Source organism: Staurois parvus, unplaced genomic scaffold (assembly GCF_062004578.1).
Source record: "Staurois parvus isolate SC_StPar_1 unplaced genomic scaffold, SC_StPar_1.0 ptg000307l, whole genome shotgun sequence".
NCBI lineage: Eukaryota > Metazoa > Chordata > Amphibia > Anura > Ranidae > Staurois > Staurois parvus.
This window is the reverse complement of record NW_028318103.1, coordinates 70,952-92,815: the sequence shown is the minus strand read 5'-3', so window position 1 is coordinate 92,815 and position 21,864 is coordinate 70,952. Positions and strand designations below refer to the sequence as shown.

The 21,864-nt window shown below is 42.0% G+C and overlaps 2 protein-coding genes across 2 annotated transcripts in view; one reads left to right on the top strand and one right to left on the bottom strand.

The window, feature by feature from the left end:
• RGS10 (regulator of G protein signaling 10) overlaps nucleotides 1-7,505 on the top strand; it is a 33,248-nt gene extending 25,743 nt beyond the window's left edge. The window contains exon 5 of the mRNA XM_089683357.1: nucleotides 5,971-7,505. Coding sequence (XP_089539483.1) covers nucleotides 5,971-6,120 — 150 coding nt within the window. The 3' untranslated portion in view covers nucleotides 6,121-7,505. The remainder of the gene's footprint in view (nucleotides 1-5,970) is intronic.
• A 7,044-nt stretch (nucleotides 7,506-14,549) lies between these two features.
• Nucleotides 14,550-21,864, bottom strand: part of GRK5 (G protein-coupled receptor kinase 5) — a 46,191-nt gene continuing 38,876 nt past the window's right edge. Inside the window, exons 9-16 of the mRNA XM_089683356.1 lie at nucleotides 21,645-21,835; nucleotides 21,519-21,556; nucleotides 21,108-21,197; nucleotides 19,960-20,168; nucleotides 19,303-19,440; nucleotides 18,048-18,185; nucleotides 17,508-17,639; nucleotides 14,550-15,110 (exon numbers count right to left, since the gene is read on the bottom strand). Coding sequence (XP_089539482.1) covers nucleotides 15,012-15,110; nucleotides 17,508-17,639; nucleotides 18,048-18,185; nucleotides 19,303-19,440; nucleotides 19,960-20,168; nucleotides 21,108-21,197; nucleotides 21,519-21,556; nucleotides 21,645-21,835 — 1,035 coding nt within the window. The 3' untranslated portion in view covers nucleotides 14,550-15,011. The remainder of the gene's footprint in view (nucleotides 15,111-17,507; nucleotides 17,640-18,047; nucleotides 18,186-19,302; nucleotides 19,441-19,959; nucleotides 20,169-21,107; nucleotides 21,198-21,518; nucleotides 21,557-21,644; nucleotides 21,836-21,864) is intronic.

Here is a 21,864-nt window from a genome sequence, read left to right as displayed (position 1 = left end):
CCCCCCTTTCAAAACAAAAAAATTTAGAATGTCATTTAGAGCCAGTAGAAGAGTGCAGAAAATGCTGTGTACCTGGCTGTGAGAAATTAAGACTAAGATCGCCAACAGCTCTTACAAGGGTGTGCTACAAGGACATCATTATAAATATACCATCCCTGTCAAGGGGACATGTGGAGATATTTCACTGCAGCAGGCCCTGGTAGACTAGCAAAAAATAAGTACATCAAAATACCATGGGGTCCTGGAAGAATACACGATGCAGCCTGCAAGGAATCTGAACGTAGAGAGAGAACATTTTTTTATTCCAATAAATCAATTACCCCAAGCCCAGCCTAAAACTACACAAGAATGGCAAACATGTTAATGCCCTGGAATAGCTGAGTCAGAGTCCACATCTCAATCCAAAAGGAAATTTGTGGCCAGACTTAAAAAAAGATTGTTTATTCACCATGCCAAGCTGACAAAGCTGGTACAGTTATTAAAGAGGAATAGGAAAAAATTGCAATGTCCAGATGTACAAAGCTGAGAACTGCTGCCAAAGATGAATCTACTAGGCATTTATTTGATATTTTTATTTATAATTCTTCTAAATCACTTTGTAAAGACCTGTTTTCACTTTGGTATTAAAGAGAATATTTCTGTTACTCTCTGTCAAAAAATGACATCATGATTCAATTCTCTATGACATTAAAAAAAACTTCCAAGGGGGTGAATCATTCTATAGGCATCGTATCTCCAAAAAAACTTCCAAGGGGGTGAATAATTTTATAGACATCGTATCTCCAAAGGGTTGATGTGTCATTTCTTTATTAAATAAAATATTGATTTATTGCCAAACTTTAAAAAATGAATATCTGTCCAGGATATGGATATTCAAATAATTCCATATTCTTAACAAGCAGTAAATAAGATTTAAAACAAGCTTTCACTCACCCCTGGTGCTGGAAACAATGTGGAGTAATTCATCCTCAAATTTGACAGCAGAAGTTGTTTTCTCAGCAGCTCAGCTCCTGTTACCCTCCCCCTCCCAGCACTGACTCAGCAGTTCAACCCCTTCCACTTTCCCCTTCCAGCAGTGATGTAACAACCCAGTTCCCCCTCCCTCTCAGCAGTAACTCAACAGCTCAGCTCCCCTTCCTCCCAGGTTGCTTGGTCACTGTTGGGAGGGGGAGCAAATATGCTGTTAGCCCCCTTTATACTATTCTCTTTGTAGGTTTTAATAATAAATCGCATCATATCTTTTTTTATCAGCTCTGCCAGTATATGAGCATAATCTGAACCGGGGGCGGACTGACAACTCATGGGGCCCCCGGGCAATAGGGGATCATGGGGCCCCTGTGTCCTTGCCCAAACTCAAAAAAGCCTATGAAAAAGGTACCAGAGGCATCTCATGGGGCCCCCTACTGACCCCGGGCCCTCGGGCAGTGCCCGAGTTTTCCAAATGGTCGCTCCGCCCCTGATCTGAACATGTTCCTTTCATTACAGCAGAATAGAAGATAATGAAATATGTAAAAATGTAGTTGCTTCTTTAAACTACAAAGGTGATTGTAATGTCAATGTGGAGCCTTTCTTTATCCGCCAACATCATAGGACGTACAAGCTGCAAAGTGAAAGAAAAGATGAGCTTTGTCTGATCACATGGCAGATTCATTTCCAGTCATAAAACAGTTAAATTTCTTCCCATGTTGCTTGCTTTGCTGCATTATTAGTCCCCGTGTATTGCAAAAAACTTCATCTTTTCCACATGTATGTGAAACGTTTATCACATATGTGTGACATGTGTCACCTTTCAGAGAAGCCTTTGTGACTTCTGTGTCATAACAAATTGAAGTCCAGTTCCTCCTTCTGTGGGAAATTATTCTCTAGAAATTCCAGTGATATGAATACAAGTATTCCATGGTGAATACAAATACTGTATACATTTGGTGCATGTCCTGGTGGGATATCATTCATGGTACTGGACTGTACAGATATATTAGATTGTAAGCTCCCAGGAGCAGGGCCTTCCTTACCCTCCTGTATCATTGCTGTATTCTCTCCCTTTATATTGCAAAGCACTGAGCAAACTGTTGGTGCTATATAAATCCTGAAAAAATAAATATATCAAAAGTGTATATTCACCGTGCAAAACCACACACCAAAAAAAAATTAATTAAATTGCCTAACAACGTAATGAGTGAATAGCAAATGACTCACATAAATGAATACATAAATGGAACATGTATAGTGCTGCTGCCTTAAAATAGTGAAAAAAATCAATAATCACCCCATAAATCTTTACAATGACAAGGGAAAGCAGAGCAAAAAATCAAGTATAACACAGTGACTCAAATAAATATACAATTAAAAATTGTGCTAAAAATAATAAATGTAAATGTATAAAAATCAATTAAATGAAAAAAGTCCAGTTCTTCAAACGCATAAATACTGTAATTGAAATAAGTCCACCAAAATGTGATTGAGTAAGAAGTCCTTCTGATCCACTAAAAGTAACTACGTGAACATATGAAATTAATTGAGTAAGTGCACGAAACTTCACTCAAGTGTTACCACGTGCTCCAGAGGAAAGCCAACCTCAATTCAGTGGCACTCACCAGATATCGTGGCCCATGTAAACTTGATAGGCAATCGCGCTTATGGCGAGTGTCAGACGTAATAAGGATCCTCAATCACTTAGCCCCTCGGCAATTAGAGGCTGAGTAGATGGCGGGACATCCTCCAAAATATTTACTCCATCACAAGGGAAAGAGATAAAAGAGAGCTCATAGCGTAATTCCGCTAAAAAACATTTATTACATAGAAAGTAATGAACTCACATAGGAAAAATACAAGAATGCCCAACATCCACAATATCCACGGAAGGTGGCAGTGTATCATACAGACAGCGTCTCACCCGATCCTCCTCGCTGCTCTCGAGTGGTACGTCACTTCTGGTGGGTGATGTGAGGTGGATGCCTGTTACAACATACGTTGTGTGGCCCGACCCTGATGCGTTTCGTCACCTGACTTTATCAAAGGGTTGACTTGACTCCAGGGGCGGACTGACAACTCATGGGGCCCCCGGGCAATAGGGGATCATGGGGCCCCTGTGTCCTTGCCCAAACTCAAAAAAACTATGAAAAAGGTACCAGGGGCATCTCATGTGGCCCCCTACTGACCCCGGGCCCTCGGGCAGTGCCCGAGTTTCCAAATGGTCAGTCTGCCCCTGCTTGACTCTCTATCTTTCCCCTACAGCAGATTCCAATAAACTGACACCATGGGGTTGATTTACTAAAACTGGAGAGTGCAAATCTGGTGTAGCTCTGCATAGAAACCAATCAGTTTCCAGGTTTTTTTTTTTTGTTGTTGTTGTTTTTTTTTCTCTTTCACGCTCTTCCCTCTCTCCCTCTTTCTCTTCCCTCTCTCTTCCCTCTCTTTCTTTCTCTTCCTTCTCTCTCTCTTCCCTCTCCCCCCCTCTCTCTCTTCCCCCTCTCTTTCCTCTCTTTCTCTCTTCCCTCTCTTTCTTTTCCCCCTCTCCCCCCCTCTCTCTCTTCCCCCTCTCCCCCCCTCTCTCTCCCCCCCTTTCTCTCTCTTCCCTCTTTCTCTCTTCCCTCTTTCTCTCTTCCCTCTCTATCTCTTCCCTCTCTTTCTCTCCTCCCTCTTTCTCTTCCCTCGCTCTCTCTCTTCCCTCTCTCTCTCCCTTCCCTCTCTCTCTTCCTTCTCTCAGATCGTATGGGACTGTATACACACAGTATGATTACCCCCCTTCCAAGGGCTGCTGATCTCTGGGTAGCAGGAAATGTGAGCAGGGGGTGGTAATCATAATGTGTGTGTGCAGTCATATACAATCTATCAGTGATCACGTATCATGTGCTGGATGGTCGACAGGCGTGTGAGCCCAGAGAACACAACACAGCTCACCTCCTCCTGGCTCTTTCCTCTCTACCACTTCCCCTCTCTCTGCTCCAGGCTTTCCCCTGGTCCTGGCTCTGAGTGCGGTCAGGGGAAGGAGCTCAGTGGAGAGCAGCCACTCAGGAACACCAGGGCACCCCCTCCATCCGGCCAGGTCTGTCTCTCCCTCCAGCAGCAGAAAGCTGACGAGAGGGAGAGGAGGAGAAACCTCAAACTGGCTTTCAGCTGCTGGAAGGAGGGATACACAGTGTATCCTTCTGCAACTACCCACCCCCACCACACCGATCCTCCTGCTGTCCAGGCCACCTACAGGAGTACCAGTTGTACTTCTCAGATGGTGGCTCTGCATGGCTCTGTCCACCACTGCTCACCAGGTACCTTCTTCTGAAGGGGTGCCGCCCCCCTAAAAATTGCTGCCCTAGGCAAATGCCTTGTTTGCCTCACTGTAGATACACCCCTGCTTATACAAATGGAGTATAACTAGAATAGATAACATTCAAGGGGTAGAAATAAACATATATTTTGTGTCGGTCGATTAAGTAGAGCTTCCAGGTTTTATTGTCAAAGCTTAATTGAACAAGCTGAAGTTGGAAGCTGATTGGCTACCATGTACAGCTGCACCAGATTTTTCACTCTCCAGTTTTAGTAGATCTACTTCTATGGCTGCTTATACCAAATCCCCATTATGGGCCTTTATATGTTAGCCATGATCCAATGCTTGGGCAGATTCCTTACAAAGAAATGGTAGCAGCAACTCTGAACCTCACATTTAATGAATTAATAACGTCCACACATTAAACAAAATATATGACTTTCCTTTTAAGCAAATAAATAACAGAAATAAAATAAAATAAAGCCAACATAAAACATAAAAACCATAAGAATTGTCCAAAATATCAAAATGTTCAAAATTCAAAAAAATATAAAAATACAAAAATAATCCCCACAGGTGTAAATGATAATTTTCCTTCTTCTTTCATCACCAAAAAAATCCTTCTCAATACCCGCAAATCCTGATGACCGTACACCTCAAAAAGAAAAAACTTGACATAGTGTCATACCTTAAAATAATATTACAACACACGTGCCACTCACTGTGCAGCATGCAGAAATCTTTATAGATGTGTATACTCTAAACGAGTATCTATACACATGCAAATATTCTATAGTGAATATCAATATAAGTGAAGCACACTCACATAAAATAATATAAAAGCACAATGTGTAAAACACTCCAAAATATCACTGCGTCAGGGACACGTGACGTCAGACGTATCGACGTTGACCGGAAGTGCGATCGTGGCCATCTTGGAAGTGGGAACATGTGGCCAATGTTTCCCTGAACCAGTCTATGCTTGTATCCTTGTGAGGAGGAGCTGTTGCCACCCAAATGTTATGTGAGTTACCAATAAAGAAGGATATCTTTTATATACTGTGACTGTGGATTTTCTTGAGGATAATGGAAGAAATAACCCTAACATTGGAGAAAATCGTTATGAGGAGAAATTAACCCAGAGTGGTGTTTTTGCCCTGCTGTTTCTTTTATAGGGTAATTACCCATCGGCATATGAGTTGGAGAGTGTTGATTTGGGTTTAGGTGATCACTGATGTATACAGGGTGTGGTGATACACACTTGCAGTGATATTTTTTGTTTAATCAGCCTTCAAGGGTGGAGGTGGATAACTTTTCTGGGATACTATAGGGTGATTTGTTGCTGTGTAGAAATATAAACGTCCACACATTATATTTTCTACATGACACAGACAGGATGAGCACGCCAGATAAATGTCACAAACATATCGATGATATCTCAGAACACACTCCATGAACTGTGCAGACTCTCTCCTCGCTGTACGCTATTTTTTTTCTTATTTCCTTTTTTTGCATCAGTACATGCCCCCATTGCAGTGCTAAACTCCCCGTGCCTCTTTTTAATAATAGTTTGCCTATGAGCCCCAAAAACCATCCTGAATTTACTAACAGGATTCACCCCCTAATAGACTTGGCATACGGTGTGCTCTCGGCGAATCAAACCCAGTCATATTCTCTACTCATCATCTCTTTTTATATATTCGCAGATATTCAACCTCATGAAATATGACAGCTACAGTCGTTTCCTGAAATCGGAGAAATTTCAGAAGTTGCAATCTTCGGAGGAGAGTGAAATTTCCAGCTCCAGACCAGGAGAGTCAGCACCGAAACGAGCATCAAGAATCTACAACACATGACTTTCTGAACTGACAGATAAGATGGATTCGCAGAGGACTAGCCACAAGTAGAACAGCAGGAGGAACACATGCTCTGCACAGTCTGAAGGGCCGGAGCCTGTCGATTGTTAGTGTTTTTCTATATTCAAGTAACAACATCTCTGCCAGGTTTTATATTACCAGAAGATATTGTCCTGTACACAAAGACGCAAACCCATGTGTCCCCTGCCATGCCTCTGTTTGTGATAAATTCCCACCCAGTACCTGAACAGTCACAACCGCGTCTGAAATGTCTTTGTTTTCCAAACACCTTTGGATGGCGGTGTTATATTGTGTTCATGATTTTGCTAGAACTGAGTGAATCCTTAAAATCCTACATATCTTCTCTTGCAATCCACATTGCCCAATTCTTTTCTTTATCATTAAAAAAAAAAATCCAGCCCAATTCCCTTTAAAGGATGCCAATAGAAACAGAAACAACACCTCCTGTGCTCTAGGACCCAGAGCAAGGGTGGATAGATGGAAAAGGAACTTGTGGAAATTCGTCCACCAAAGCATAAAGGTTGTGCGGCTCTAAATAAGGCTGGGGAAGCCCAAACAGTACTGCAAAGTGAAACAAAAAGAAAGCGCACCAACCTTGCGCATTACCTCAGTAAATTGAGATATATACTCACAAACAATGAAGTAAAACAAGCGTATAGGATCCTCAAAGGAACATTTAAAGAGCCCTGATGAAGAAGGGACCCCCTTCAAAATGCGTCAGCCGAACTTTGAGAGTCTACTCTCGTGATGTGACTCGCACTGGTTTTACACTTCAAATGTTCTTTTGAGGATTCTATACGCTTGTTTTACTTCTTTGTTTGTGAGTATATATCTCAATTTAATAAAATCAGTTTACTGAGGTAATGTGCAAGGTTGGTGCGCTTTCCCTTAAAGGATGCACCTGACCCCACCTACATATTCACTTAATCAGAGACCTGTAGTCTGCAGAGAAAAGAACCAGAAGGTGGGTTTCTGGGAAATTCCCACACTTCAGTCCCAATGTTCTCAACAAAACGTCTTACCCTCTTCCTGCTGAAAAAATAATGAATCTAATGGAGATTCACTGTGGAGGGTGGCATTCTGGGAAATTCATAGGAAATATTGTATAGCAATAGAAGCCCCTGGTGTGCTAGGCTGAATCGCAAACCCAAGTGATAGTGGACTGTGTGCAGTGGATTTCCAGATATTCTCAGATATCTGGGAATCAGCCCAATCTGGGTCAAGTATGGATCTGTAAGGATTGCTTCACTCACAAATTTCCTCTCTAGGAAAGGCTGTAAATTATTCTGCTGGCTTTATGTGAGATTCTTGTTGAAATGGTGTATATGTCTAAACTAAAGAAAATAAAATGTTTTCATAATAAATGTAGGCGGGTGAAGGCTATGTCATTTTGCAGTTTAAAGACATTTACAGATGAGATTATGATTAACCTATTTTCCTCCTAGTGCCCAGTAATGGGACAGCTACATCACTTCCTGTTAGCAGCATGGATCCATTCTGACATCAGAGGAACTTGGGACCTGTAGTCCTATAACCAATGCATACTGTATTACTGAGTGCTGATTGAACTACACATATCAGAGAGCTGGCAAACGCGGATGCTGGGAGAGCAGATATATTCTGCATGGGACAGGCTGACTCTCTTGGCATGGGATTCAGAGCTGGACAAGGGAGACTGCTGCTCTCCTCCAGAGACAGATTGAGGGACTCTGGACAGCAGTTCAGTATAGCTGTAATGCTGATCGCCACACCAGGATTGCATCAGTCTTTCTCTGCAGCGAGACTGTTACTGTTTGGCCCCCACTCAGTCAATGCAGCTCGCTCCACTGACAGGCTGTTAGGCGGGAACTCTACACATCTCTGCAGACAGTCAAGAGCCTGTTCAAGAATTCTGTTCCTAGGAGGCAGCGCTATCTACAGGATTTGTGAGGGGGTAGATGCCCAACCTCTTTCTGTCATCACTCTTGAGACACTGCATGCAGACATCTTTACACCTTAGCCACCAGGAAACCTTTTCTTTGAGATGTACCACAGCCTAATTGTTTAATTTAATTGAATTACCAATACTCAATAATGTTTATGGGCCCTACCATTGCTATCAGAAGACCGTGGCTACCACCATATTAGGAACTTTTAACATCACCGGACTCATGCTACAATTTATAGTTCTAAGTTTCTAAGGTCAGTGTTACTCAAGCCAGGGTACTTACACATGTTTATGCAGGGGTATATATTTACATAATTCTCTGCCTAACCCTTGTAATGCCTCTGGCGCAGAGGGAGCTGATAAGTCAACAAGTCTTCTCTTCCCCTTCTTGCTGCCAGTGTTGCATTTAAATGGTTGAAACTTAATTTGCATAACTGTATCATCTGTTAAACGTTGCTAATTGACTGTTTCTATTGTACCAGTGTTTCTGCTTTCATGTGTTAATTGGGGTTGTGCACCCTAAACCCATTATTTCTTTGGCCTACTCTTTTGAGCAAGTCTAATATAGAGGTTTTACTAAAGAATTGTGTCTCTTGCATTATTATTCTCTACTATTGAACTATGTCTGAACCCAGAGTGTCAGAGATGTCAGGAGGCTTGCAAGGTCAAGACAACCATTGGGGACAAGCATCATTGAGCGCTGCCCCTACAACTCCTGGGGCCAAGTTAACTCCTTGAAGAACGTCTTGGAGGAAAATCTTCAACTTGGACATAGAATAGCAGCAGCTTCTTGAGTTTTAGCTACTCTGAGACAGTGGGTAAAATAAGTATTGAACACTTCACCATTTTTCTTGGTAAATATATTTCTAAAGGTGCTATTGACATATTTTCCCCGCATGTCAGTAACAACCCATGCATTCCATACATACAAAGAAACCAAAACAAAAGTTCAAAAATTAGTTTATGTGTAATAAAATGGAATGACACAGGGAAAAAGTATTGAACACGCTAACTGAAATTTATTTAATACTTCGTACAAAATCCTTTGTTGATAATAATAGCTTCAAGATGCCTCCTGTATGGAGAAACTAGTCGCATGTGTTGCTCAGGTGTGATTTTGGCCCATTCTCCCACAGTCTTCAAATTTTGAAGGTTTCGTGGGCTTCTTCTATGAACTCTGATCTTTAGTTCTTTCCATAGATTTTCTATTGGATTCAAGACAGGTGATTGGCTAGGCCATTATAGCAGCTTTATTTTCTTTTTCTGAAACCAATTGAGAGTTTCCTTGGCTTTGTGTTTGGTATCATTGTCTTGCTGAAATGTCCGCCCTCGTTTCATCTTCATCATCCTGGTAGATGGCAGCAGATTTTCATGAAGAATAAATTTTTCCATTCAGCCTTCAATGACATGGTTTGCCAGTACCATATGCCGAAAAACAGCCCCATACCATGATGTTCCCACCTCCATGCTTCACTGTTGGTATGGTATTTTTGGGGTGATGTGCAGTGCCATTTGATCTCCAAACATGGTGTGTATTATGTCATCCAAAGAGTTAAATTCTGGTCTCATCTGACCAGACTATATTCCCCCAGTATTTCACAGGCTTTTCTAAATGTTGTGCAGCAAACGTTAAACGAACTTCAGCATGCTTTTTCTTCAGCAATGGCGTCCTGCGTGGTGAGTATGCATATAGGCCACTGCATATAGGCCATGGCGGTTGAGCGCATTAGTTATTGTTTTCTTTGAAACAATTGTACCTCCTGATTCCAGTTTATTCTGAACCTCTCCACAAGTGTTCCTTGGCTCTTGGACAACTCTTCTGATAATTCTTTTCACTCCTCTGTCAGAAATCGTGCGAGGAGCACTTGGTTGTGGCCAGTTTATGGTGAAATGATGTTCTTTCCACTTCTGGTTTATGGCCCCAACAGTGCTCACTGGAACATTCAAAAGTTTAAAAATCCTTCTGTAACCAATGCAATCAGTATGTTTTGCAATAAGAAGGTTGTGAAAGTCTTGAGAGAGCTCTTTGCTTTTACCCATCATGAGATGTTTCTTGTGTCTCACCTTGGTAATGAGACACATTTTTATAGGCCATCAGTTGAGACTGAACCAGCTGATATTAATTTGCACTGACAAGGGGCAGAATTACTAATTACTGATAGATTTCAGCTGATGTCTTATCTTTCCATGCCTGTTTGCGCCTCCCCTTCTTCGTGTGCTCAATACTTTTTCCCTGTGTCACTCCATTTTATTACACATAACCTAATTTCTGAACCTATTTGTTTTGGTTTCTTTGTATGTATGGATAGCATGGGCTGTTACCAGGGGCGGACTGACCATTCATGCACTCGGGCACTGGGTCAGTAGGGGGCCCCCATGAGATGTTCCTAGTACCTTTCATAGGCTTTTTTGGGTGTGGTTTGAGTGTGGGTGAGGACACAGGGGCCCCATGATCCCCTATTGCCCAGGGGCCCCATGAGTTGTCAGTCCGCCCCTGGTTGTTACCAACGTGTGGTGAAAGTTTCATGTCAATAGCACGTTTAGAAATATGCCTAGAAAAATGGTGACATGATCAATACTTATTTTACCTGCTGTATATTAGAGCTTTGTATATTTGACTTATTTTCAGGTATATTTTTCAACGCCATCAATGGGATGCAGAGGAGACAATTATGGAGGAGGCCACTGAGCCTGATCTACAAAGAAGCCAAAAACACAGAGAGAATGGATACAGATGCACAGGTATTTATGCTATGTTTCCTTTAGGCCTCTCATGAAACTCACTACTTGTCATAGAAGCTCACACATCTTTGGGCGGTGAGTTTTGCGCTAGAAACTTCTTCTGTAAATCATAATTAGATGGGTGTTGTGAACATTTTGACAACAAATGCTGGATGGAACATTGACAGCAAGCTAAGCCTCTACACCGCAGAAAAACAATTGGCATTAAACCTTTAAAAAGCAAGGTCACCTACCACCATTTTGCACACATCTACACATCATCCAGACATCTAGATGGGTGTTGTGCCATTTGGGATTTCACAGGTTGGGTCTATTTATTCTTTGTAAATGTGCCTAAAACGTTTGATTCAGTGCACCTATCTTCATATCTTGAACCCATGATGTTAGAGACAGCCAAGTACACAAAGTCTTATGCTGCTTCTTTGTCCTTTTTCTTCTCCAGAAACTACTTCACATCTTGTCATAATGAGCTTGTCATTGTTGAAATTACTGTCATAACACTGTTCACCGTATTTTGTGCTGGTAGTGCTGTACTCACCACAATGAATAACAAAATCTGCCAGATTTAAACTATGGCTGTCTGTGGATGGATATCTAACTATCCTTGAATAAGAACAATCCATAAATAAGTTATTAGTGTGTTGAGAGCCACTGAAAGTATCAGCTGTTGTAAATAAAATTGTGTGTTTTGCTGGTTATTACTGGGCCTCTATGGGCCCCATAGTCCATATACACAAGCAAAAACTCTCTGCAGGTCTAACAGCAGCATGAAACACATTACAAAATCAAATTATATAATTTATGCATAAGAAAAAGTCAAATGAGATCAGAAAATAAACAATGTAAGTTGTTTAGTCATCAGTTGTAAATTTATAAGGAAACCAGTTAAAATATTACCAATTTATACAGATGAAAAGGTGGCCTAACTCAGCATCAAGGCACTGACCATCTTTTTACTGGTGGATGTGGGTGAGCAGTATGACTTTTATAGTATTCTGTATTCTATATAGTAGTTCCAGAAGCTTTATCCATCACCACCTTAAATTTACTTTTGCCAGGGATGTCAGAGACTGGTACATGTTGGTGCAATCCAACTGCCAATTGATCAAAATTTATTCTCATACAATTGCACATTCAGATGGCCCAAGCATGCATATTTGTGTCTTGACAACAGGAGTTGGAAGAACCCTCGGCAGTGGCTAAGTTTTGGATAAAAGCTAACAGCTTTCCCTTAGGACCTTGTTACCATAATGTGTCTTGAGGGACTGGACTTTGAGGGGGTGTGAATTATATACCTGGTATCATTCAGATGGAATGCGTTTTCCAGTGGGGTTGAAGCTTCAGCAGCCCCACTAAGAGAGCCCCTGAGTGCATGTAAACTTGGGCACACAAAATCATGCAGCCCTGGAGGTTCATACTGATGGTAAGTGTCTTGGCTTTGAAGTTGAAGCACTGTGCCCTGGATTGCTCTGTGACCTAAAGAGTAAGCGAAGACTCCACTGCTTACAAGATCCTTAATGACACTCCTAATCTCTTTCTGTTACAAAGATTAACACATATGTCTCAGGAAAACAACTATTGAACATATTTGCTCCATGATGTTCCATGATGTCCACAAAGAAATAATCACTTTGGGAATGGTTGGATTTTCAGTCTAATGGTTTAGCCAGTTCTCAAGGCCACTTTCTGTTTTTTTGGCAGCCAATTTGATGCAGTGCTCAGCTGAAGCTATGGAGAATATATACAGAAACTTTGCATGCAACAAGAGCTCTTCAAGACGCACATAGACACCGAGTGCTGTGGGTTTGTCACAGGAAGTCAGACGGCTGGGAAATTTCACAGTCTATGTGGCTGTGACAGTGTGGTAGAGGACAGGAAGAGCAGAGAAGTCTCATGTGAAGGTAGAACAAGCTGTCACCCCTTTCTACATAATGGTTTGAGTTTTGCAAAGAACATTTTGAGTCTTACATTACGCTCAATCTGCTTTTCCAGAAGACAAGTGTCATGTTTGATACAGTATGTATAAATATGTAATTGGTGATCAGATGTTGCAGGTGACCCTTTTTTTGGCACCTCTGTCAGCATCTATGTTTCATTGGGTACAACGTCCTCCAGTCAAAGTGAACCTATCAAGATTACAGTATGAGAGCTGTCTTTGCAGGCTTCATGTACCTTATCCTTCCTATACCCTTTATATTATTAAAAGGCATTGCAACTTTCTGTTTTCACTGGAGGTTTTTCCAGCTGAACTCTGGTAAAGCTACAGCCTATTTTCTGTAAATGTATAGAGAAGAGCCCAGATCTGAGTGATCAGTCTTGCTTATACAATCCATATGACTATCAATCCTTCTCCTCTGTGGTACAAATTGGGCTGAATATTCAATTTTCAAACCTGGAGGATTCTGTTACCAGGACTGAATTCAACAGGGAAGTGTATGGAGCACATGATGGATCCAAACCCTTCTTGCAATAATGACAAGGCCCCAACAAATTGTTCCCTCAGCATTCTGCACATTACTACAAACTCTCTGCATTTTGTAGTAACAGTTCCCTTCGCACTAGTCCTTGGTTGACTCACCTTCTGCCTAATGTCTCTTTCTTGCCTGGTCTGTGGTCAGCTCCTGCTCTCTCCAGATGTTTTATGTTCAGCTATCTGACCTCTCTCACCTCCATACTTTGCTGAGATCAGTGGCCACTCTACCTCTTATACCCCGACTACAATCACACTCTGTCTTCCTTATGATTATATCGAATAAGAAGCCTCCCTTGAGCAAATAGTATGCAGCTAAAATAATGTCTGACTTTGCAGTAATGAACACCAATCAGTTATGAATCAGAGCCAAAGGCCAAAAATAACACGTTCAGGCATGTTTACCAGATGTCACAGACAATAAAGGGTAATGGTCCCTCTGTGCTATACACTGAATGTTGGAGAGACTGTAAGCCCTAAAAAGGACAAGGAGTGTCAGTTATTGCCATCAGATCTTCACCAGTGCAGCCTGCAATTGGGTGATTGACTTCACTGGAAAGTGGACCAGGTTGCGGTCCTTAGGCACAACTGTGTATATGGCAGCTGAAAAGGGATCAAAAAGTCGACAAATTTAGAAAAAGGGACAGTCTAAAGGTCAGGGCAGGCAGGGAACAAGCACAGTCAAGTACAACCCAAAGTCAGCAACCAGAGGATTAAAAATGCAGGAGCACAGGGGCTAACACAGACTGGAGCTTTGGACAAAGAAATGAACCAACCTCCACAGTTGGCCTCCCAAAGTTAGGTTTGATGGTTTTCTAAAATTTCTGCAAATATGTACTTCTTAACACCATCCAAAATTTTCCTTGAGACCGTGGAATATGTATTATACAGGTACTGTGAAGGTGCAACTGATGTCCCATTAACAATGCCAAAGAAGAGGAGCCTCAGACCATTGTCAGGTGGAGGTGGCTAGATAATAATAAAGCACAATTACAATTGTTCTTGACTAACCTGATCAGATGGTATATTCCTTATACTGGATTTTTTTTTTGTTCTGCTGTCCCTACTGCAAATATTGCAGTAGGGCCCTTCATGATGCAGCCAACTAATAATATACATTCTGCAGCAAGATGTTCCATGCATCTATCCATACTCTCAGAGACAGACATGTGCCACTTACTTCACATGGAATACTAACACACGAAATTAAATTTTAAGTCCTTTGTTTTTCCACAAAATGTCGTAACAAAAGTTAGACATGCTAAAAAATCCTGAAAAATAAAACATTTTTTTATTTCTTTTGTTGAAAATAAAGATATAGAGTACAACTGCGGACATAGAGGCCAAGAGGCCCATTGGTCTTGTCATTTGTTATGTGGATTTAGTCCTTTTTTTTGTGTGTGTGTATTTTGTGATTTTTTTTACCTGTTACATGCAATTGGCAATGTCCTATTGCAGAGTCATGTGACTGTGGGAGGTATAATTTTTCTTGTTTCACCCCTGTCATAAAAGGAGGGGCTTGTACCCCCTCACCTGAGCGAATCTTCCATGTGAGGCTTCACTGCGAGAAGAGGAAAGAAACTCCCGTCTGTCAATACCGCCGACATACATATACAGACTTCCTTGGCGGAAGGCTGTCAGGCCTCTGACTCTCCTCTCTCTTTGACGTCAGCAGCAGAAGAAGGTCACCACTCCTGACTGTATTTCCCTGTTGGCGAGTTCACTTCCTCACTAACTGCTTCCCGTTGAGTTGGAACTGATATGGTTGGTGTTCACGTGATGGTTTATGGAGGACTTGGGGCCAGGCAAACTGTTGGAGTTGTTTTGGTGCTGGAGAAGAAAAAAAAGAATTAGACATTTTTTCAGATTTCAAAGACAGATGTACATATCCTTTTTGGAAGTAGAAGTGGTTTAGTAAAATGACTTTGCACCTGACAAACCTTTGTTTTCTCACAAAAACTATGCGGGGTCCAAAAAATAACTGTGGCAGAAGTGCCTCAAGAGAACGTATGAAAGCATGTGTCAGACTACAGATATGTTGTTCAGCTTTGTATGTGTCACCCTGGTTGTTCAGTGGTCTGTATCAATCACCTGGCATGGGTCAGCATTGTATAACTGGCCCATGTAGAAGACTGCATGTTAGTATAACGCAGTGTTTCTCAACTCCAGTCCTCATGGACCCCCAACAGGTCATGTTTTCAGGATTTCCATTATTTTGCACAGGTGATTTGATCAGTTTCACTGCCTTAGTAATTACCACAGCTGTTTCATCTGAGGGAAATCCTGAAAACATGACCTGTTGGGGGTCCATGAGGACTGGAGTTGAGAAACACTGGTATAACCCAACCTAAAGAAGGTCCATGCATACTTACAGCAAGTCAGCTTGGGAAGCCAAAGAAACGTCTAACACTTATGCTTTACATCCCCCTTGAAAGGCCATAATTAACACTCACTTAATTTTTTATCAGGCTGAAACTCAAGGATACCTGTCCTTATGCAACTCTGTAGCACAGACTGTAATGGCTCCATTTGAGCAGTACACGTCTCCCCCTTTTTTGAGATTTATACTGCGGGTTCTTCGGACCCAAAACCCACTATAATATGTAAAGGGGTCTGAACCCTTGCAGTCAGGTCTGAGGTCACCCCTCAAAACACATTAGCAATCTGGTGGGTCCTCTCACGGTTTGGGAGTTGACTTGTTGACCAGGTCGCTTTGGACTTTGACAAGCTATTATTATCACAGTTGTTTGTGAGTATATACTTATCCTTGTACCATTAATGTTTTTGTCTCAGGTAATGCACTAGACTGGTGCTCCCTTCTTTCTTTAATTATTTTACAGTGACTATTCTGGGTTCCCCCGACCCTTAGGGGGCAGCAAAGCCTGTGTCAGCATCAGAAGTGCCAAATATCTAACATTTATCCATCACCAGTACACCAGTCTTGAGCGCAGAGGATTCTTTGATTATCCATCGAGTCAGGTCTGATGATCTGAGGAACATGTATGACTATGTTGATCCTTCATCTGAAGAATCAGAAGTTGAAGCTGAACCTGTTTTTGTAGGAATGGTGCTAGTTGGCAAAATGCTGAAATACATTTTCTGTCTCTTGAAGATCTGTTAAGCCTTAAATAAACAATAACAAACTTTCCTTTTTCAATGAAATTCTAGAAAGTCCTATCATGGAAAGGTTTAAAAAGGTAAAATGAAACCTCTAAAGCTAGCCATAGATGGATTGAATTTTGGTCAGTTTAGCAGGAACTGGCTGAGATTTGATCCATCTATGGGCAGGCTGCTTGTACTGAAGTCAATCCATCAATTGAATACAACCAGCCTGTCTGATTTTTTCATGCAATTACAGCTGGCAGCTATAGTAAACCAGCAGTGATCATTGTGTTCTGGGACAGGAAAGGCTCCCTGCCAGCATAACACAATAGCACTGCAGGAGGGATTCCCCATCAACAATGGCTGTGTTGATGGGGAACTTAAGTAATTTTCTTTCCCTCAACCCGTGGTTACAGGAAACAAAATTGCTTAATGTATGGCCTGCCTTAGTGTCATTTTTTTTAATACGGCACAGTGGCTTAGTGGTTAGCATGTCTGCCTTGCAGTAAATGGGTCATGGGTTCGATTCCTGACCATGGTGCCTCCTGCATGGAGTGTGCATGTTCTCCCTGTGCTTTCCTGTGTGGGTTTCCTCTGGGTGCTCTGGTTTCCTCCCACACCCCAAAGACATGCTGGTAGGTTCATTGGATCCTGTCCAAATTGGCCCTAATATGTGTATGTATGAATGTTAATTAGGGACCTTAGATTGTACACCCCTTGAGGGTTAGGGACTAATGTGAATGTTCAATATATATGTGTAAAGTGCTGTGTAAAATTGACAGTGCTATATAAGTACCTGAAATAAATAAAAATACACAACAATCTTGCCGGTAGTCCTAAACATTAGTGCAATGGATACATGTGAAGAGTTCACCCAGCATTAGGAATCTTTGTGTTTTCCACATTCTATAATAAAGAAGAATTCCTCCTAATAGAGCCCCAGCGGTACACAGTTCCTGGAAAGAAGTTGGCACCAGAAAGACAAAGCTGACAAAATGCATTATATTAACTACTGTCTGCATTAGAAAATAACTTTCTCAGCAAGTGCGTACAGTTCCCTAGATCTTTCTGGAGACCCCTTCCCTGGACAGGACATGGGCAAGTATGACCCTCTGTTCTTCTCACCTGACGTTTAAAGATGCGATGCAGCAGACTCTTCTTAGGTGGCTCTGGTGGGTGACTCCGATTGAGATCAGGGGACAGGGTACCGTTAGGCCCGAAAACATTCAGTTCTTTGAAGCATTCAGTCTCTATCATCTAAGGGTGGAGAGCAAGTGTTGTTACATGACTCTACACTGTGTACAAAGCCTTGCGTGAATGCAGCCAGTATTATCTTAATATATAATAATATACTGCATGTCCTAAGGGGCAATAGATAATCTGTTCAGGAAAATGTGTGAGACTTTCTTTTCAAACTGTTGTCTCCTTATGATCGTAATGGCACATAAAGGTGTTTAGCAAAATTGATCTACCACTACCAACAGGCCACTGATAGCGCAGGATGGTGGAGCTGTGTATGTGTAACATCCAATCAAATTTCAGCCGCTACTTTTCTAGTGCAGCTCATACCATGAAATAAAATATCTTATTGGCTGTTAGGACTCAACCTGGAATTCTGCCACCCTGCTTTGTTTATTGAGGTCCCTTCTTGGTTCATCTTCTTACCTCGTTTTGCCAGGGGATGGACACTGAACCTGTAGAGAACTTGCTGTAGAAGTCGTCGTCTGTTTGGTCTAAGTTCACTCCCTTCACAGTGGAAAACTGTTCTATGTCCAGGACATCTTTGCAGTAGACAGCTCGAGGCTGGAGCAGAGTATCAGTCACATGTAAGTTTACAGGGAAACTGTAACGGGTTTGCATCACTTCTATTTGTTTCTTTATGCGACTGCAAGTTGTTTCTTTATGCTGAATTCCAGTTTAAAAAAATACTTTAGACTTCCTACAATACTCAGCTTCAATCCAGAGCTCCTCCACCAACAGTAATTTCTTTTAGCCAATAGATGCCCTTGGTCTTCTGGCCTAAATAACAGCCAGTGTCATTCAATCTACTTCATCTAAGCCCATGCTGTCATTGACCTGTCCCCTGGGCAGGCGTTCATACACAGTCTGAGCTCAGAGTAATACTGCACTGGATGGTGTCACATCTCATTACACAAGAGGTGTTTAGTGCAGCAGTAAGGATCGCCCCAGTCCTTACTGCTGCACTGAACACATGTCATGAGTCTTTCTTCTTCTCCCTAAGTGGTGGTGGGGGTGGTGGCCACCACCAACACTGGAGGAGAAGAAGAAAGATCCATTTTCTCAATTGGAGGGCAGCATCTAACGTAATCATTTTTTTTTTTACAAATCTTCTATAATATAACCAGAAAAAGACGTACATATAACAGTGATAACCCTTGTCTTGAAAGCTCCATCCTCAGGGGCCCCTCCACTCATCTGTGTACTGCTGCTGTATTCCTTACTAAGACCAGCTTGTATGGAAGCAATGCCACAAACATTGTCATGCAAGTGGGTCTGTATGTTCAGCTCAGAGTAATGGCAAGCAAAAAGAGCATTTGCCATCCTACATTAACCACTATCTAGCTGGGACTATGGGGCCACAAAAGAAGGTCCCATGGACCTCCAGTTGTACAGCCATAGACTATATCAATGCTGGGAGCTTATGGAAGCTATACTATGAGTGGAGTAGACATGGTCAATAATGGTGACATATGGGAGCTGCATTGGGTGACATAAAAAAAAAATATACAGGGTAGGAGGAGTTACAAACAAGACAATTCCTTCATGCATGCAATCACTTAGCATACAGGATCAGAAGGAGCACATAAAGTATACATAGTGCCCGGTGAGGCTGATTATTTCATCAAATTTAGCTTCATAATGTCCAGCTACTAATATCAGCTCTCTGAGGAATACTCACATCTGGGACAAATGGAGGATCCATCATTCCTGCTTCTAACCTCTTAAAATTTATGACTTTGAAGAAAGGATGTCTCTTGACCTCTGTTACCCTCTCATTGTGACACCCAAGCCGATGCCTCACATCTTTGGTTAGAAGCTGAAAATTATTTCATAGAATTAGAATTAAATAAAACACAGGAAGCTCTGTAACATGTATGATATAGGTAATGAGGATACATGACATTGGGGTCTACCACTTGACACCACCACACTCTCCTGGGATTGGTTGATACCAGGAACTAACCGAAGGTCCATTACACATAACATGGATGTGAGCTAACATGGATGTGAGGTTCTAGACATTTACCAACATGCTGGACAATTATCTGCCTTAAAATATATAGTCATTGCATACTGATTAACACTGAAGCATAGGTGGGCTGATAGTGCTGACTAGCCCTGCTGAAGGTAGCCACATAGGCTACCTGGGCAGCAGATACACCTGAGTCTGTGGTGGGTGCCATAATCTGAATGGTCACATAGGGAGGTGATATGAGTGCTGATAGGGGGAGACATGTAAGATCAATACAGATGTCCATGGTGTGGAATCGAGTGACCCTTCGGGCACAGCCTGAAATGAGTACATGTGGAGGAGCAGAGCACTAAGTGGACTCACCATTTTACACAGTGACATTGCTTCCTCAGAGAACTTCTGGCTATAAACCTCCTCTGTCTCCAGGACCCTCCTGTCCACCTCTTCCCGCTTCACCTTCTCCTTCCTGCCCCTGAACGGACTTTGTCCAGCTATCATCTCATAGATCAAGCAGCCCAGGCCCCAGAAATCAGGACTGAAGGAATATCGTTGGTTATTGAGCACCTCCGGGGCTGTAAGGACAATTCACAGGCTCAACACATAGAAATGGAGTCAGGCTGCCAATCCTGAGTTTCCTGACAGAAAACTACTCCTTTGGGGTCAGGGCTATACTCACACAGCTTCTATCTTACTAATGAGAAAGCCCTTGAAGGATCCTGTTTTCACTCTGAACTGACATGTTGGGTCATCTTCCCTAAGACAGGGATGCGAGGCAGAGAAAACTAACCGCTATCAAAGTTTTCAACAGTTGTCACTCAACTGTTGTAGTCAATTCAAGCCCATACACAGGCAGATTATATCACAGTTTATTCAGATGACTGCATAATTATATAGTTATGTAGTTGGTAAAGTTGAATAAAGACACCAGTCCATCCCTTTCAAATGGGGTATGTGTGTGCATTCATGTTACTACCATTTTCTATAGTGCTGTACATTGTGCTCCCTAAAAAACACATCTAAAAAGTTTTTGAATTTATCTACACTCCCCGTCGACACCACCAACTGTGGAAGGGAGTTCCACATCCTTACTGCTCTACCAGTAAAGAACCTCTTACACAGTTTAGGATTGAACTGTTTCTCGTCCAACTTCAATGTGTGGCTGTGTGTCTTCTTTAGAGACCTTAGGTTAAATAGTTTAAATCTAGAGTCACCATTTAAAGATTTATATATTACTATCATATCCCCTCCAGGGAAAATGAGTATAATGTTTGTAGTTGTTCCTCATAACTGAGGTCCTCCAGTCCCCTTTTTAGCTTTGTTACCCTCCTTTGGACTCTCTCTAGTTAAAGGACATCCTTCCTGAGGATTGCTGAGCAGAACTAAACGGCATACTCAAGTTATGGCTGAACGTGGCAGAATTATAGTTTTTCTGCATGTTGGACTAATTGGATTGCAAAAGAGGCCAAGCCACATTACATAGCAGAGTCGTATTGATAGGGGATTCTACTCACCCATGTAACCGACTGTCCCCACACGGCCACGGATTGTGTCTCCCTCTGGAATTTTCACAGCTAGACCCAAATCTGATATCCGGATGTGACCTGTAATGATGTAGAACACAGACATAGGAAACACTTTCCTGCTGCAGAAGATCCCCATCATGTTCTTGATAAGTCTAGGTGGCTATGTCACATGCCTATCCTTCTGCCAGGAGGCAACATCAGAAGCCGACCCTTCTCTCAGGAAGTCATGTCACATGCTGACCCTTTCCCCAGGAAACCATGTAATTTTCCGATCCTTCTCCCAGGAGGTCATGTCACATGCCTACCGTTAACCCAGGAGGCTGAGCCACATGCTGCCCCTTCTCATAGGAGACTGCATGACATGCCGACCCTTCTCCCAGGAGGCTGTGGTCTACTCACCATGATCATCTAACAAGATGTTTTCCGGCTTTAGGTCTCTGAATGGGACAAAACAGAAGGGTCATATTCATCAAACTTCATAAAATATTACAATAAATAATAATATAGGCAGCATGGTACTCTCACCGGTACACAATACTTTCTTGATGGAGATCGCCAAGACCACACAATATCTCAGCTGCGTAGAAAGAGGCTCTCTGTTCCTGGAAACCTGGGTTTCCCATGTTATAGATGTGGAATTTCAGGTCTCCTCCATTCATCAACGTCAGCACAAGACAAAGGGCATCCTTCGTCTCATATGCATATGCCAGGTTCACCTAATGTAAAAATAAACATCTTTTATGTC